At 38.5% G+C, this 18565-nt stretch overlaps 1 protein-coding gene across 10 annotated transcripts in view; it reads left to right on the top strand.

The window, feature by feature from the left end:
* Positions 1–18565, top strand: part of robo2 (roundabout, axon guidance receptor, homolog 2 (Drosophila)) — a 382012-nt gene that overhangs the window by 347305 nt on the left and 16142 nt on the right. For 5 of the 10 annotated variants that reach the window (XM_078792656.1, XM_058079126.2, XM_078792662.1 and 2 more), the window contains 6 exons: positions 4887–5014; positions 6251–6538; positions 8060–8185; positions 13637–13799; positions 15434–15697; positions 17982–18190. In XM_078792656.1, coding sequence (XP_078648782.1) covers positions 4887–5014; positions 6251–6538; positions 8060–8185; positions 13637–13799; positions 15434–15697; positions 17982–18190 — 1178 coding nt within the window. The remainder of the gene's footprint in view (positions 1–4886; positions 5015–6250; positions 6539–8059; positions 8186–13636; positions 13800–15433; positions 15698–17981; positions 18191–18565) is intronic. The other 5 variants (XM_078792657.1, XM_058079127.2, XM_078792663.1 and 2 more) reach the window with 3 other exon arrangements.

Raw genomic sequence — 18565 nt, 5'->3', positions numbered from 1 at the left:
GAAAGAGGCGGGGTACACCCTGGGTACACCCTGGACTGGTTGCCAGCCAATCACAGGGTTGGGTGATATATTTTATGTACCTAGTGTATACTAGTATAGATTTTTCTAATGATAAGAAAATGACTTATACCGTTGATATATATATATATAATTTGTACAAATAATTTAATTTAAATTTATTTATTGTAATTTAATTTAAATAATTTTGAATGAATAATAATTTATTTGCTTATTTTTATATTTTATAATATATATATAATGTGGGAATAAATCATAAATTATATATATTTTATATAATATATATATTTTATATAATATATATAATTTATAATTTAACAATTATAATAATAATAATAATAAATAATTCATTCTAATGTAATTTATTTAAAATAAATAATATTAAAATAAAATAATTCCAAAAACATGCTAGGTTCATTGGCGACTCCAAATTGTCCATAGGTATGAATGTGAGTGTGAATGGTTGTTTGTCTATATGTGCCCTGTGATTGGCTGGCCACCAGTCCAGGGGGTACCTCTCGCTCGAAGACAACTGGGATAGGCTCCAGCATGCCTATACTTGTGAGGATAAGCAGTAGAAAATGCATGAATGAATACTTAGTTTCGATGCCAGTGATGGTCAGTCTTGGCAGGCCTGTCCTTTGGTGCCAGGAGGTCCTGGATGGATTAGCGATGCCACTTTCCTCCCACTTCGCTCCCTCTCACTCCTTTTACTTCTTACTGCAGTGTTTTCCTCCCAATTTTCCACTTAAGCGCTTTTGATTTCCAACCCGGCAAATGGGATTTGAATGGTCACGGCGCTCCCAATCCGTCATATCTGAAGTTAGCGTAGCATGGAAGCTGTCGTCCTGACAACACGCTCCTCAGATTAGTTTGTCTCTGCGGTGCCGTCAAATTCCAGATGTTGGTACTTCTTCATCCGGCCTAACAATAAGACAGCGCTAACTAAAGAATTGCGAAAAAAGTATGTTAGTTGCATTAATCAGACAATAGTAAATGGACCGGCTTTCTCATTGGCTCCTGCCCAATTGCCATGACTGAACAATTAGGCCTAATCGATCACAGAATAAATGATTCATGGAAGACGAATAGGCCGCAGATTGGTACATTTACATCGTTTGACTTTGGCTGCTCAGTTGAAATTGATAAAAGCCGAAGCCTCTTGCCAAGAAAGACGTGGAATCCGGAGATGGACTTTTAGCTCTGATCAATATTTCAGCAAAGAAGATTTAAGGAGCAATGCCTTGACATCGTTGCCATGGAGATTGCTGAATTTGAATGCTAAATGACAGCTCTTGGAATAAATCTACGCTCCGCGTTGTTCCACACCTTAGCTCATGTCAATGCTTTTAATCTGAGCTCCACGCAGCCGTCGGCGGGACCATAAATGCTTGATTCATGAACTTTCTTTCACTTTAATATCGCCCGCTTGACATATTTACAGCACGCTCCGTGTCAGTCTGGGTGGCCGCTATTTATGATGGCAAACCAAAACGGGAGGACAGACCGCCAGCGATGAGATTTGATCTGCCAAGGTTGCCATCCATCCTGGGTCAGCCAGGGATTAAAAGTTAGGTGTCAACTTTTCATGAGACATATGACCGTGCGTCTAGCACCCCCCACCCCCGCCCCGCCCACTCCCATTATACCGCCATCACACACCCACATGAACACACGTATAGAAATCAGTCTTATTGTAATTATCCAGAGTAGGAATGCTGCACTGTGACGGATACAAGGACGCCGCGGCCATTCGGCTGTCACATGCTCGTCTTTCAAATTGTCTTTGCCTGGATTGGGGGGGGGGGGGGGGACACAAATACTGGACGGGTAAGATTTATTAATGAGCATGGCCTTTTTGCAAGGAAGCTATCATAAAAACTTGAGTCAAGCTGGTTGAAAATATGCTAGGCAGATCATACAGTGACAAATAACAGTAGCGTGTTAATTAGTCTAAATTAGACAAACAACCATTCACACTCACATTCATACCTATGGACAATTTGGAGTGGCCAATGCAGGTCCTCCGTAGGGTTGTAGCCAAACCTATGGGAGCCCTGCATCACCGCTATCCAAAAGGAGAATGAGGGCAGCAAGGAAATGGAGTGTAGCCTGTCGATTATACTGCAGCTTCTCAAGTATTTTCATTGTCCGTGCTTGGAATCCTAAAAATAATATTTTTTCCTATTATGTCTTCTGATACCATCATTTGGGAATTAAGTAACGAAAAGAAATAGACACATTTTGTCCAAAAGGAGACTGACAACTGTTGCAGTCAAGCGGAGACTGTGGAGTAGTTTTGCAGAACAGTTAGCTGTTGATACTTTTTCACTGGCTGTACTGCGTACTAAAAGGTACCGTTTCCAGGGTTCCAAGTGTGCTAAATTAAGCAAATAAACATAAGTAACCATGGAGAACAGAGCAGGAACCGTGCAATGATATAAAGCTTTGTCTGCTTGCTATTGTCAGGTGGTCTTAGGGCAGGGGTCGGCAACCTTTACTATGAAATTTTATCCCCTTGCCCACTAAAGAAACAACATTGGAGGGAATTTGGGGGTAAGTTCCGATGCAGCAGTTTTTTTTTTTAATGATCTCTAATTTATTTTTGTCAAATAGCTCTGGGAAAGGGCGGCACGGCGACCAGGGTTCAATTCCACCCTTCTGTGTGGAGTTTGCATGTTCTCCCCGTGCATGCGTGGGTTTTCTCCGGGTACTCCGGTTTCCTCCCACATTCCAAAAACATGCTAGGTTAATTGGCCACTCCAAATTGTCCATAGGTATGAATGTGAGTGTGAATGGTTGTTTGTCTATATGTGCCCTGTGATTGGCTGGCCACCAGTCCAGCGTGTACCCCGCCTCTGAATGAATGAATGAATGAGCTCTGGGAAAGTATTACTTATTTTCCTGAATAGCATCCTATAGCAATCACCAGTCAGAACTCAGTCAGGATGCATTTATGGTCTCACACAAAGTAGGATTTTTTAAAACTCATTACAAAGAAGTGCATTTTCCCCACTCGGGTGTTAAAAAATATTCAAGCATTGCAAAGGGAGCCACAACAAAGAGGGTGAAGAGCCATGTGCGGCTATGGAGCCGCAGGTTGCTGACCTCTGTCTCAGGGAATGGTCTTAGTTACTTGGCGTGGTTGGAAGTGTAAATCGGCAAGATGTGGATAATAAACCACTACCTCAGACATCCACTTCTGGCACCAATTCTCCAAGTAGAGAGTGTAAGTCTTTCCTTCATCATACTGACTTAACTCCCACGTGTGCTACTGACGCTGAGACGTGATTGTACAGTAAAGTGGTCTTAATGGCCCCACTGCAGTCACCCGTGACAGGTTACACCCTTAATGGCTGACTTTAATGTTTCACATGCCCAATAAGAAGGCATGGAACACCTGTTCAATGGATCCCTCCCACCTACACCACCGACTCCCCATGTGCCAACATCCCACACGCCGACCTACCCGCACGTCCGTACGTCCGTCCGTCCGTCACAGTGGGGGCTTGATGTCTCATCAAGCGAGATTTAGAACTGTCTGGACGTCTCAGTGAGGGGCTAATGGGGAAAAGGCAGGAGAAAGTAAAAGCTTTTTAATGAAAACACGGAGTCCGTGCGTGTATTTATGCAAGACTCGGTGCAAGGAAGGCCGAGATAAGCTGAGCCTTTGCCTGAAGGAATTTTGACTTTGAGGGTTCAACAAATGTATTGCTGACGTATTTGTCGTTACTCTGAGGCTCATTGTCAGCTTATCTCGTACCGACACCCGACAATGCTTACATGTGAACATGTGTTTGAATTCATGTTAACTATGCTTTTCTTCTTTACTCCTGAATCCTTGCAAGAAAATGATATGCATACTCAGTAGTGGTTGCGGTGGCTTGGGTTTCGTTTATTTTGAACTGGCTTCACGATAAAGACCATAACATGTTTACGCTTGCACAATCCAACATGTCAGGTTAAGTTAAGGAAAGCATTAAAAAAAAAAACAAATTATTCAAATGTATTCAGCATTTGGGTAATCAATAAATAACAGAGTAAAGGCAGGGGCAGCACAATTTGGTGACATTGAACCGAAGTAAAACTAAAATCATTCACAATAGATGAAAATATGAACTAGAAACCTCATATTACAAATATACAACATAAGGTGGCCAGAAATATTTCAATATTGAACAAAGCAAAATTTGTTCTCAATCAGAAATCACGCCACACTCTTTATTAAAGCAATCTTCACTGGCTAAATGTACTGCAAAAAAGGTCAGTAAGGATAATTCATAATGCCGCCTACAGAGAACATACTAACTCCTTATTACAAAAATCACAAGTACTTCAACTTGCTGATATAGTTCATATTCAAACAGCTAAAATAATGCATAAGGCTAAAAATAAGCAATTAGCTAAAAATGTCATCCAAGGATGAAGAGTCTTGAACCATTCATGTGCTATATATATCACTATATTGACACTTACAATGGTACCCATTATGTCATTTTATGCTAATATCACCTCCTACTTTGGTACGTGACAAAACATTTTAACAAATTTATAAAATTAAAAAAAAAAAAATTTTAATTAAAATTAATTAAATACAAATTAATTGAATTATTAAAAACAAAAAAATTAAATTATAATGAGGAAAGCAGGAAGTGAACAAATGTAACAGTTACTGATTGTAAAAGTACCAGATGGAGGGGTAGGATTTAATAAGCTTTGCTTCTTCCTACTCCTTTTGGACATGTGGAACTGTGAACTGATTATGGGATGCACTCAATTGTAATCTGATGCATGTTCAAATGAAATAAAACCATTACCATTACCACTTACAAATGGCATTGGTTTAATCCCAATATGTTCATTCGCAGTCGGCCAGGATTACTGAACGCCAGCGACCCGGGCTACCCCTGGTTAGCCGACTCCTGGCCTGCCACCAGCCTACCTGTCAACAGCAGCTCCGGAGGACCCAATGATCTCAATAACTTTGGCAGAGGAGGTGAGTGGAGGCCTCTTCCGTCCTACATTCTATCCTACTACCAGAACTTTTAGTGTGTACGCAACATGTGCGCTTGTATGCATCGTGTATAGGACACACCGTAAAAACCCTCCACTGTCACCAGGGTGGCTAACAGAGAGCATTTTATTCTGGTGGTGGTGCAGGAGAACGGGAGAGGAGAATGGGGGGAGGAGTGGGTGAAAGGATGCTCTTGAGCAGCCAGTCGTGAAGGACAGGCGCAGATGCGGACACTTCCGCTATGGCTCTACATCATCTCCCCTTGACTGGGCATGCAAGGGGGAGAGATGGCTGCTACTTCCCTTGCACGCTCAGTCACTTTCTCCCTGTCATCACTCTCTTGACGGAAAGGCACTCTTGTTTTTTATGCATACAAATATAGAAAAGGAGGAGCATTTGAAAGAATTGCCTTGTACCCCAGTCAGCTAGGATTTATGTTAGAGAATATTTAAGGTTTTTGGGGGGACATAATTAGTCTTTTCCTGTGCTTAGGTTTACTATTGAGTCAATTTGAAGTAGTATTAAATATATATATTTAATTTGAAGTAGTATTAAATATATATATGCCTTCAATAGGCCGCTACATTTCACAAAAAGTGTGAAACTTGCGAAAGTGCAAGTGCAAGATGTTGTCATAACAACATATACGGGATATTATTATTTATTATTTATTATTTATTATTTATTATTTATTATTTATTATTTATTATTTATTATTTATTATTTATTATTTATTATTTATTATTTATTATTTATTATTTATTATTTATTATTTATTATTTATTATTTATTATTTATTAGTTTTTAGTTTTTAGTTTTTAGGGGTTTTTTTATTTTTTATTTTTTATTTTTTATTTTTTATTTTTTATTTTTTATTTTTTATTTTTTATTTTTTATTTTTTATTTTATTTTTATTTTTATTTTTTTATTTTTTATGTTTTATGTTTTATGTTTTATGTTTTATGTTTTATGTTTTATGTTTTATTTATTATTATTATTATTATTATTATTATTATTATTATTATTATTATTATTATTATTATTATTATTATTATTATTATTATTATTATTATTATTATTATTAAAAAATGCCAAATAAGCCCCTCTACCTGCCCACACGCACAACCAAAACTTAAAATTAATCCATCCATCTATCCATGATTATACATACATTATGCATACATACATTATTATCAACATTGTTATTTCGCCTAACAGCCTCCACCTTTCCAGATATCCCGAGTGGGCAGGGGGACAAGACAGGCACCATGCTCTCCGATGGAGCCATCTACAGCAGCATCGATTTCACCACCAAAGCCAACTACAACAGCCCCGGCCAAACATCGCAGGCCACACCCTATGCCACCACTCAGATTCTCCACTCCAGCAGCATCCACGAGTTAGCTGTGGACCTGCCCGAGGCCCAGTGGAAGGCCTCCCTGCAGGCCAAGCAAGAGATGGCCAACCTGGGATACTCACTGCCTGACAAGAACTCCTGCAACAATAGTAAGTAAATACTACCACCGAGTTCAGTGTTGCACTTTGACCGATGAGATGCCCCTGGGGTCATCTTTAAGCCCACTGTAGTTTTCTTTAAGTTCATTTTTGGATAAAATTAGTATTTCTCAGATATACCGTATTTTCTGGACTATAAGTCGCACAAGGCCAGAAATGCATAATTAGGTAGAAAAAAAGGGTTAAGCTAAATAATAATAATAATAATAATAATAATAATGTATTCTAATGAAAAATATCAACTGCAAGAATCTAGTTCAGAGTTAAGAGAAATACTACTACTACTACTACTACTACTACTACTACTACTACTACTACTACTACTACTACTACTACTACTACTACTACTACTAATAATAATAATAATAATAATAATAATAATGTATTCTAATGAAAAATATCAACTGCAATAATCTAGTTCAGGGTTAAGATAAATAATAATAATAGTAATAGTAATAGTAATAATACTACTAGTACTACTACTACTACTACTACGACTAATAATAATAATAATAATAATAATAATAATAATAATAATAATAATAATAATAATAATAATAATAATAATAATAATAATAATAATAATAATAATAATAATTTAAATATATAGAATAGAATTTAAATATACAATATCAAATAATATTAATTAAATATTCCATATTTTTATGTTAAATTTATGTTAAATTTTTAAACAGAAATAGCACACTTTTAACCCTTTCTGTGCATTTAAAATAAAATAAAATTTCACACAATACATCTTAATTTTATTTATTGATATTTTTACTGTATTTTCGCACAATGCCAAAAATGCATAATTAGGTAGAAAAAAAACATACATAAGTCGCACTGGCGTATAAGTTGCATTTTTTGCGGGTAATTTATTTTATTTAATTTTATTTTATTTGACCAAAACAGACATTACGTCCTCTTGGAAGGAAAGTCTAACAATAAAAGAATAGAGAATAAATAGGTGTAAGATATGCTAACACAATGCTTATTCAGATACACAAAAAAATAAACATGAAGAGAAAAGGTGTCCAGTGTTTATGAAACATAAATATTTTTTTTCATTTATAAGTCGCTCTGGAGTATAAGTGGCAGGAACAGCCAACCTATGAAAAAAAGTGTGATTTATAGTCTGGAAAATACGGTAATCTATGTATGATCCGGTCTAAACCACTTCATTTTAGTTTTTAGTCAGTATAATGAAGAAATATGGACACTTAGAATTACTGCTGTTTTTATAAAAAAAAATGTTTAAAAAATTATGTAAGATTTTTTTTTTATTATGTAAGATATTATATGTGAATCCACACTCTTGCTTTAATTATCCACAAAAAAGTGTGACAGAATGTTACCCTGATGTTTTACCCTGCTTGCCTGGTGCTCTAACTGCATGTTTGCATGTGCCCGTGCTGCCTGTCACCTGATGCCACTGTGATTTTTCTTTTGTTTTTTTTGTTTGTTTTCTTTTGTTTTTGTGCCCTTCTTCAACTCCTCCGCCCACTTTAGCCCTCCTTTTCATTCCCGACTACCGACTGACCGAGGGGCTGTCTAGTAGAATCCCACACAACCAATCACAAGATTTCAGCACCACCAGCTCTCACAACAGCTCAGAGCGAAGCGGCAGTCTCTCAGGTTGGTTGTTTTTTTGCGCAGCTCAGAGTGGGACACACCCCCCTTAGGGGGGGGGGGGGGGGGGGGGGGGGCTACTCGGCCGCATGGCTTCTCATGATTGACGGCTTTTCTAATTGCTTCATTGATTTGGGTATTTGCATGTATAAAGCTGATGTTCATGGCGGTTTTGAATAACACCATTTCTCACCCGCGATGCTTTGCTGTCTTTCTCTTTTCAGCACCTGCTGCTTATAGTTTTTTTTTTTTTTTCAAATCTATGATTGTATTTCCTCTGATTACTATCTTACTTAACTATCCAACATGTCTTAACCACAACACACACAGCCCGAATAGACGCCTGGTACTCTCTGCATGTGAGTAACACCCCAGGCCAACATAAGAGGAACTATTGTCATTTTGTCCAAAGCGCAAGTCATAATGTTATGATCACATTATTGGAGGAAGTAGACACAAAATGCTCATTGCTGCTTGATATGGAGAGCAGGCATAAGGAGTCTGTCAAACAGACGCGCACATTAGAGACGCTCGGCCGGCTAAAGTGGCAAAAGTACCTCGCGTCCATTCCCTTAATGGTCGCACGCCGCACTAAGACTCATATTGGGAGAATTGCAATGTCGCTTCTAGGACACAGAGGCATCCCTCCTGTTCTCTTCTCTCTTATCTAGTTATAAGACACTGCCTCTAAAACTCTAATTCAATAGTATTGCACATACTGGCTTCACGTCAACTTTTTACACTTTTTACACGTGATACTGGTGACTCAACCAAAGTAATCAGGCTAAAAGATTTCTCTACATGGAGTTTATGTAAATCATCATTTAATGTAAAGCGGTTTGAGGAAATAATGAAATAAAAGGGATTAGAATAATGGATAAAGGGAGTGAAGCAAATGTTGCACCTAATGGTAACAAGTATGACACATAAGTAAGCTATTACTGCACTTGAAGGACAGTGTTTCTGTTTTTTTATATAGATTCTCACTATTTACAGGGGGGGGGGTATGCTATGAGACCATCCACCAATGAAAAAAAATAATAACACAGCAATTGCAATTTGTCATATGCCTCCAAACCTTACTTCTGATTTCGGATCAACATTTACAGTAAAAGTAACTGCTGTAATTATTATATTAGATTCAGTTCCAGAACCCTCCCTGTCGCTCGAAGGAAGCCCTAAACATGTCCGACACCTATTGAACATATATTATATGATAAAATGTGGAGTTAGCCACCATTGATTAATGATAATGATGATCGATAAAACCGCGTTAATCGGCTTCAGCCTAATCATCGGGCTAGCGTTACAAAAACCATGTCCTCTAAATCACCTAACAGTGGTTAGCTGGTAGAGAAGGTTAGACAAGGTCTTTCTCTAAGCCGAGTCTACATAATCCATACTCCGTTTCTTGTATTTCCATTAACAATTTATATGGTACATATAGGCGACACATCTTATGATGTATTACCGACGTAGTATGACTGAGATGTTTTTTATTCTTCTTATTTTTGTAAAAAAAAAAAAAACAAAGCAAAGAAATTAAACCGGACAATTTGATAGGTCAGGTTTATGCAGGCATCCACTGGCAAAAATAAACTATAGGTAGCATGCATGCACAAACATGCACTTTAAAGATATGTTGGTCATCGAAAGCTTAGTTTTGATTAATTCAATGAGATATAACCTTATAATATAACTTTATATTTATAATGCAGGGGTTTCAAAAACGCCAAATGTGGCCCGCAGGACACTAGTTTGAGGCCTAGTTTAATATGGATGCTGTATGGTATCATGTACCCAGAAAAAAAATATTACGTTTGATTAATGTTCATGTTAAAGGTTAAATAACTGTTAATAGTTATCCTCCCTATCCGTGTGGAAGTGGTAAGTTTTTGGCTATTTAAGTTGAAAGGAAATAACTTGAAGGCTACCGTTTAGGTCGCTAGCTCTCTAGTTTGCGAGTTAGCATGTGTCTCAAGACCCTGCAGTTGCGCAATATGTTGTAAATAAAAAGAGTATAAATGTGACTATAGTCGTGTTTTGTCATGTCTACAGGGCTCTAATAATGCTTTGTTCATTTTAATCTGAAAAAAATCATTTGTCTACCCACCAACTATATGTGGTTTTATTATTATTATTATACTTATTACTGATTGATTGATTTTCTTTATCTTGATTTGTTTATTTATTTTTCATCTTATTTTGTGCAGAAAAATAAAAATTAAGATATCTGAGAACAGTGGAATGTTTTATCAGAGCTTTTATTGTAGAAAATCGGAACCAAAGCACTGAAAAAGTTTTTTTTTGTTTGTTTTCTGTTTTTAATAAATGCGTTTTTTTTTTTTTTTTTGGAAAACCTGATGCGGCCCAGCCTTGCCCAGACCCTAGCTCCAGTGGCCCCCAGTTAAATTGAGTTTGAAACCCCTGTATTAATGTAATTAATTATTGTAATAATGTATGATTGCATGCACTCTAATTCCTACTTTTTGTAATATTATTTAATAAATGCCATAAAGACTATGAAATATGCAGTGAGAATATATCCTTATAATAAACACAGCATGTTTGTAGCATGAGGAATTGGCCTCGTAGGATCCAAGACTGTGCAAATGTATTGATGCTCATCATGTTGGAAAATAATCCGCTTTGAAAATAATATACGTCTTTAAATCCAACCAAATTCCCATGAGAACATATTATTTCACTCCATAATTAGACATGACCTAACCGCCCTCTAGTCTTTAAGCCAGGTTCCTCGTGCCACCATAAGCATAGACTTGTTTAGGATTATATACAGTTAGTCGTCCAAAGCATAGTATTCATCAGTATCATACTTCGCTTTGATTGTCATTCCAAGAAAGGAAGAAGCTAAAGCTGGTGTTAAACATCGTGCATTTGTAGTTTGTTGCTGATTCTCACCTTCACTGTGTTACTTTTTTATTTTTTCCTCATGTCAAATCAAATGAGGGATAGTTATTTTGATAGCCTTCACCACAAATGAGTTATGCGGAGGCCTTGCTCTGCGGCACCCAATAAAAACAGAGCAAGCGTATGGGCTGCACATCCTGCACTTATATGCTGGGAGTGCCCAAACCTTGCGTATATAAATACCCAAAGTGCTGACTATATTTAGAAGGCTGTCTCCCACTGAAAAGAGAGGCCCCTTGGTTTTTTTGTTAAAGGAGATGGGTTGTAATTCATGTCTCGCTGCCCCGGCCGCAGCCTTTCGCTCTGTACTTTTCATATTTGGAAAGGAGCTACTGCTGTAATTCCAGTGCCAGACCACCATCATTTCCAAGAAGAAGAAGAAGAAGAAGCATTTTGGTGTTATTGATGGCTGGCCCTGTTTGAAAGGGTGATGGAACCGTCACATCAGTCTCGTTTATTGCTGAAAGTCAAGTGTCGCCCAAAGGAACTATTAGAAACCCAGTTGAGGGTAGAGAAACTTGTGCAGACTACTATTTATTTGATTACTTCCACTATTTGGCAATCTTATCCTTATAGGTACTTTTGCTTATGCCTTCTTTACCGTCATTTACTGTTTACCAAGTATAAAGAGACCTAAATCCCTGTACAATGACACTAAATAAAACTACAATAAAGCAAAAGTAATTTCCTTCATTTGCCATTGTGCTTTCAGTTACCTGCTATTTATATTAGTACCTGCATTTTACTGTCATGCTTACCCTTCCTAGCATCCGCAAAAAGCCAAAGAAAAAGCCAAATACATGAATACAGTTCAACCTTTGGATCAGAGGTCCAAACTGTTTTTTAAAATTAAATCATTAAATAATGTATCAAATCAATAATGAATTATTTTTATGCCAGGGGCCAAAAATGGTCGCAGAGTTGCACTTTGGACACCCCTGACACACAAGATTTGGAGAAAAGTAACTATAGTTGTCCCTCGTTTATTGTACTTAATTGATTCTAAACCTGACTATGATAAATAAATGTCTCGATATTGGATTACATTTTAATAAATTGAATATTTGCATAGTTAGAAAATCTGTTTTTATCTTTCCAAGTACAGATTTAAACATGATTAGAGCTTTGTTGTCATGAAATAACTCGCTTATAGTCACCTTTATCCTAGCCAGCAAATAAGCTTGTGAGCTAACCAGGTGTATAAATAAATAAATGTATTTATTTTTAAACTAAGAAGCCAAAAACTTACCACTTCCACACGAAATGGGAGGATTTTTTTTTCACGATTGGACATGCCATGACTGACTTCATGACTAGATGCAGTTTTAAGGTAATGCGATGTAAGGTAATGTCTCAGCAGTGTTTTTTGTTATTACTGCCACCTAGTGACCAGAATACTACATATCACATTTCAATATGTTTCGACTGATAATAGACCATAGTCTTTAACGAGTGGTTAGTGAGCAGGCCACACAGCTAGGCGACCTGAGTTCGATTCCACCGTCGGTGGAACTAAGCACTGCTGTTTGCACGATCAAGTCTGCAATAATGTTTAAAAACAGTGTGATGCTCTGTGTGCGTCTGTCATGATGCTACATTAGTTATTTGTCCAATAACACCTTCAAGCACTTCATTTAGCACCGATGAGGCACCAATACACGTCACATGACATTAGAGTGCACTACAGTAACCAGTAACACTGGCCGCTTTCTCCGTGCATGTTTACTTTGGCAGCCGGGCCAAACCAAACTTGTTGGGCTGACTTACAACAAAGATTGCTGTTTCCGATTTGAGATTGAAACTGTTTTAGTTGCTCTCTAAGTTGTTACAATGACTAAAACATTATATTTACAGTTCCCTCAATGTAGTGTAAATGTTAACTTGTATATAAATCATTATTACAGGCTCGCTAGTCCTGCAAGTGTATGTATCGGTGGTGTAAACCTCAACAGAAGTTGACTTGAAGTGTGTGTTTTGAAAGAAAAAACAGGCGTCCTACTTCATAAAACATGGTGCTGACCCAGCCGGCAGCTGTACCAAGACAAATGGGACAGATGGAGAATCAGGTTTTAGAAGGATGTGAGTGAAAATGGATGGGGTTAGTGGCTCTCTGGTGTAATAAAAGAAATGAAAGTAGTAATAGACTCTGGGCGAATTGCATTAGGACCACACCAAGTCCACACAAGCCATTCATTATGATGATGCGGCACTGTGAGATTTTTCACTGTGGAAGGAAGCAGGGAAAAGGGGGGGGGGTGGCCTCTGAGGCTCGGGTGGAGCACCAAGGTCTGCCTCGTTTTTACGGTTCGTCTCTGCTGTTTCTATGGAGATTGCAGGCTTTTCAGCCAATCTATCAATAGAAGGATGCTTTTCATCAGGAAACCTTGAAGTTTTCTGTGGCGGCGGAAGCTCGTTCAAAGCGTCTTTCAAATGTTCTGACATTTTCAACGTTTTTTTTTTTCTTTTTTGTTCAAACTGGATACTGATTGGTTTGTTGTTTGGTTAATAGAAGTGTTCCTGTTGCAGGTGGGAAAGGAGGGAAGAAGAAGAAGACCAAGGGCGGATCCAAGCCTGTTAAAGCCAACGGCTCCAGCTGGGCCAATGTCCCCTTGCCCCCACCCCCTATCCACCCTCTTCCTGGCACAGAAGTGGACCACTATCCCACCGAGCACCACGATGGAGGAGGAGGGTATGTCAGAGTTGGACTGTGGCATTGTTTGCCTGTTATCCTTTTTATGCAAATGACCCTTCCATTGGGTAAGAGCAAAGTCATTAAGATGGAAAAGTAACCCAAAAACATCCATGATATTAAATATTCAGTATTTTACTATTACCTGTCCAACATCATGATGAGCCTTTTCACTGAAGAAAAACAAAAAACTTAAATCTCCCACGTCTGTAGCTGACTGACAGCAGACTCTGCTCTCTGTTTTAAGATGTGTAGTGAAGCCTTTTTTGTTGTTTGTTTGTTTTTTTTGCCAAGAGTCGCCCTCTTTGCCCACTGTGCACTAGGGTGGTCCTTATTTTTCAACTTTTTAAATTTCATGCTCTCACCCCACCAATATGTTAGTATAAATGAAAAAAAAACATTTGGGCCAAATTTTATCAATATTGATTCATATTTAGATGTTGCTCAACCTCTAATTTGTGAACTACATATTGAATATGATTGACAACAGTTCAATCATATTATTGCTTAGATTATACTATGGTTCTGATTTCGTTATTTGAGATACAAGCATAAGAAGTTTTATTTTTTATTTTTATTTATTTATTTTTAATTATTGTTATTTATTTTTATTTTTTTTTATAGAACTTTTATTTCAATGATGTAATTTACTTGTATTTTGCTGGTTACCACTCTGTCACAGTGACTAGTCAATAAAGGGAATGTTTTATTTTATTTTGCTTTGCGTTCTTAAAATGGTACAATTTCCTCAAAAACAAGCAATTCTGGAAATATTCAGAGGCCTTGAGCAACCTCTAAATATTGTTAAAAAAATTCAAAATTTTGCACAGTGAGTTTTTATTGATATCCTAACACATTTAGAGGGTGAGAGTTGAATATTTCCAAAACAAATTTTTGACCCCCCATATCAGGACCACCCTACCGTGCACACCACAGCGTTTCATCCAAGGAGCTTAACCCCCTGCACTGGTTCAATACATCGTTGTCGCATCTCCAGTCGTGTGCACCTGAGCACATAAAACAATAATTACCGCCATTGTCGTTCATTTGGCCTCCTTTGACCTTCTTGCTATTGTGTGGCTAATAACAGCTCTGTTTTTTGCTACAGCTAATTATTGCGCTGCTGTACATCTGCAGCAATGTGAAGGATCAATGACTGAGGAAGGCGGCTTGTAGGAAAAGTCACGTACAGATGGCTGCACATCTACGGGATGACTCAATGGCTGTGAAATAAATCCGCCGGCAGCACAGATGGTTTCATATGAATTTGGAGCCAAACAATACACATAATTGTATTGTTTTAGACCGAAATTGTGGCATATTTAAACGAGAATCTTATCAAAATCTACTAGAGTAGTCGACATGTCTTTCCATGGTCCAGTAGCTCCGTGTCCCCTTGCTCTTGGTTTCCAATCAGGGAGAGTCATCTGGTTTAATGAGGAGTCACTGTAAATCTGAGGTGGCAGCAGATAAAACCCGTTATGTCCCACGGAGGCTGCACTGACAAATTTCTTTAATGAACATTTTCTTTATGGCTGTTATTGCTTCAGCGCCGCTATAGCCGAGACAACATCTGCACAGCTATATGAAGACGCCACAGTAACGCTGGCTTTTTAATGATTATTTCACATCAGGTATGAAAGTGATGGCTGGGGTCCGCCCATGCCCGTGCAGACCTACCTCCACCAAGGCATGGAGGACGAGCTCGAGGAAGAGGAGGAGAGGGTACCCACCCCGCCCATCCGGGGCGTGGCCTCCTCCCCGGCTGCCGTCTCCTTCGGGCAGCAGTCCACGGCCACCCTCACCCCTTCCCCTCGAGACGAGATGCAGCCCATGCTCCAGGCCCATCTGGACGAGCTGACCAGAGCCTACCAAATGGACATGGCCAAGCAGACATGGTAATAATAACACACCGCAACGCATGCAACTGCCAGTTTGTATCTACATTACACGGCATAGACCATTCTTATGACGACCTTGTACAAGAAAAATGTTACAAATAAATAGGAAATGCCACCTAAATAAACAAATAACATAAATGTAACAATATATAATAAAATATACAATCTGCTAAGAAGTCAATAATAATAATACAAAACAAAATCCTAAAAAAGTAATGGTAATGGTTTTATTTCATTTGAACATGCATCAGATTACAATTGAGTGCATCCCATAATCAGTTCACAGTTCCACATGTCCAAAAGGAGTAGGAAGAAGCAAAGCTTATTAAATCCTACCCCACCATCTGGTACTTTTACAATCAGTAACTGTTACATTTGTTCACTTCCTGCTTTCCTACTATAGTTTAAGTTTTTTTTTATTTTATTTTTATCACGTACCAAAGTAGGAGGTGATATGAGCATCCAATGCCATAATGGGTACCATAGTAAGTGTCAATATAGTGATATATATAACACATCATGACTGGTTCAAGACTCTTCATCCTTGTATTTAGCAACAGGAGTAGGAAGAAGCAAAGCTTATTAAATCCTACCCCTCCATCTGGTACTTTTACAATCAGTAACTGTTACATTTGTTCACTTCTTGCTTTCCTAATATAGTTTTTTTTTGTTTATTTTTATTTTTATTTTTATTTTTATTTTTATTTTTATTTTTATTTTTATTTTTATTTTTATTTTTATTTTTATTTTTATTTTTATTTTTATTTTTATTTTTATTTTTATTATTATTTTTTTTTTATTTTTTTTTTATATGATGATTTTGTCTGTATTCCCTAAAGTAAACCTTTAAAAGAGACAAAAAGACACTAAAATTAGTCATAGTAAAAAAAAAAAAAAACAAGATTTAGGGTGAGGGGCTCATCTCTGAGGGGCTCAGAGTAGACCTGTTGCTTCATCATGTAGTCCGGATGCCTCCTGGACGCCTCCCTGGTGAGGTGTTCTGGGCATGCCCAACCGGGAGAAGGCCACGGGGCAGACCTAGGACCCCCTGGGGGATGATGATATCCCACAGCTGGCCTGGGAATGCCTTGTTGTTCTCCGGGTGGAACTGGAAGAAGTGGCCGGGGACCGGGAAGTTAGGACTGCTGACCCTGAAAAGCGGAGGAAAATGGATGGATGGACAAACATAATTAATATAAAACCAAATAAAGCAGCAGCAACAAAGGATCAAAAAAATATATATACTCTGAGTATCATGAAAAGTGCTTTATAAATAAAACACATTACTATTATTATTTTAATATACTATTAGAAATATTACAGTAACACTATGAAAATTGTATTAGATTTACTCTTGCATTTTCAGTTCTTTTTTGTGCCATTTTTCCGTTTTTTTTTAAATATAAATTCTAAGCATCAGTTATGATAACCGAGTCCTTATGTGTATTACGACCTGCACAAATATTGAACATCTGATCCAAAAATGCCCACAGTGGCAGCCCTCCACAGCTACTGTATATATTGCCATTAAAGGTAAAGTGCAGAGCCGAGCCAGACAAGTGAGAACAAAACAACAAGCGTGACCCGTATGCATGACTGTTATTTGAAAGCGCTTACTGTACGCATATACGCCGGCGGCAGGATTGATTCGGGTGCCGCTGTAACAGTTAGTCTTTGTGTCGCCTGTGTGTGCAGCGAAGATAAACCCATTCATCATTTCATTTTAATGGGCCTGTGCTAGCACTCTAGGCCACCAGCTCTGTGCTCCCGCTCCCTGTTAGGCATGTCTTCGTATTTACTCCCACGCACACACACACACACACACACACATACGAGTATAATGCAACACATTCCAGCGCTGTTGTGCTCATGCAAGTCAGATGAAGGCCATACTTCATTCTGTCGACAACGAGGAGGAAAGTCTGGCATTCATTGGCAAAAATGTGCTGTAGGGGGGGGGGTTATTGTCAGGAAAGGAGATGTCATGTTAGCCGCAGTAATGACGACGTTGCTTAGAAAGCGTTTCTGACAACACAAGAGGCTCAGTAATTACAAGCCATTCCCCATGCAAAGCCCCCCCCCCCCTCTCAAAGAAACGCCGCTGTCAGTCGACGTGACGGCCGTGTGTCGACAGGACCCCGGAACGCTCGCTTTTGTACTCTCCGCGGCCGTAATTAACGGGTCATTGTGTTAGGGTGTGAGCCTCGCCTTCAAATTAGCCGAATTGTTGGCATTTATTCATCGACGGCAATCTTGACATTCTTTGGTTGTCGCTCCGCAGGCACATGCAAGGGGGCTCCCTTCCGCCCCAGGCCCCGGCCCCTCCAGTGGGCTACGTGTCAAGCACAATGGTTTCCGACCTGGAGACCGACCTGGCCGATGAGGAGGAGGAAGACGACGACGAAGATGAAGGATACGGGGCCAGGCATCCACGCGGTATCGAGCACACGCCGGGGTCGAGCATGGACAACCTGGATAGCTCTTTGACAGGTAAGCAGGCATTTGCTCCATATACGCTTCCGTTTTCCAAAAAATGTGGACAGAGTTTAGTCATCCAGATTGAATATGTGTCATGGCAGTGTAAACATGATTTTCTTTGATCTGGATCAGACCTGGATTCAAATACAAGCCAATACAACAGATTGGATGTACACTGTTATGAAGTAATTAGTGAAAAATGGACTACACTACTTTCTGCAACCAGCAGAGGCGCTGTTTTGCATTACAGTCCTGCCATGGCATGACAGAGTGATTCAGTTTAGTTTATTCTTCAGTTTAGAATAAATAAACCGGAGTCTAACTAGTTAGCTCGCTAACATGCTATGCCTCACACAATGCTGCAGTGATCCAGAATGATACTTAGTG

This window comes from Doryrhamphus excisus, linkage group LG8 (genome assembly GCF_037039965.1).
Source record: "Doryrhamphus excisus strain RoL-2023G ecotype Guam linkage group LG8, RoL_Dexc_Guam_v1.1, whole genome shotgun sequence".
Classification (NCBI taxonomy): domain Eukaryota; kingdom Metazoa; phylum Chordata; class Actinopteri; order Syngnathiformes; family Syngnathidae; genus Doryrhamphus; species Doryrhamphus excisus.
This window is presented reverse-complemented; position numbering and strand designations above follow the sequence as displayed.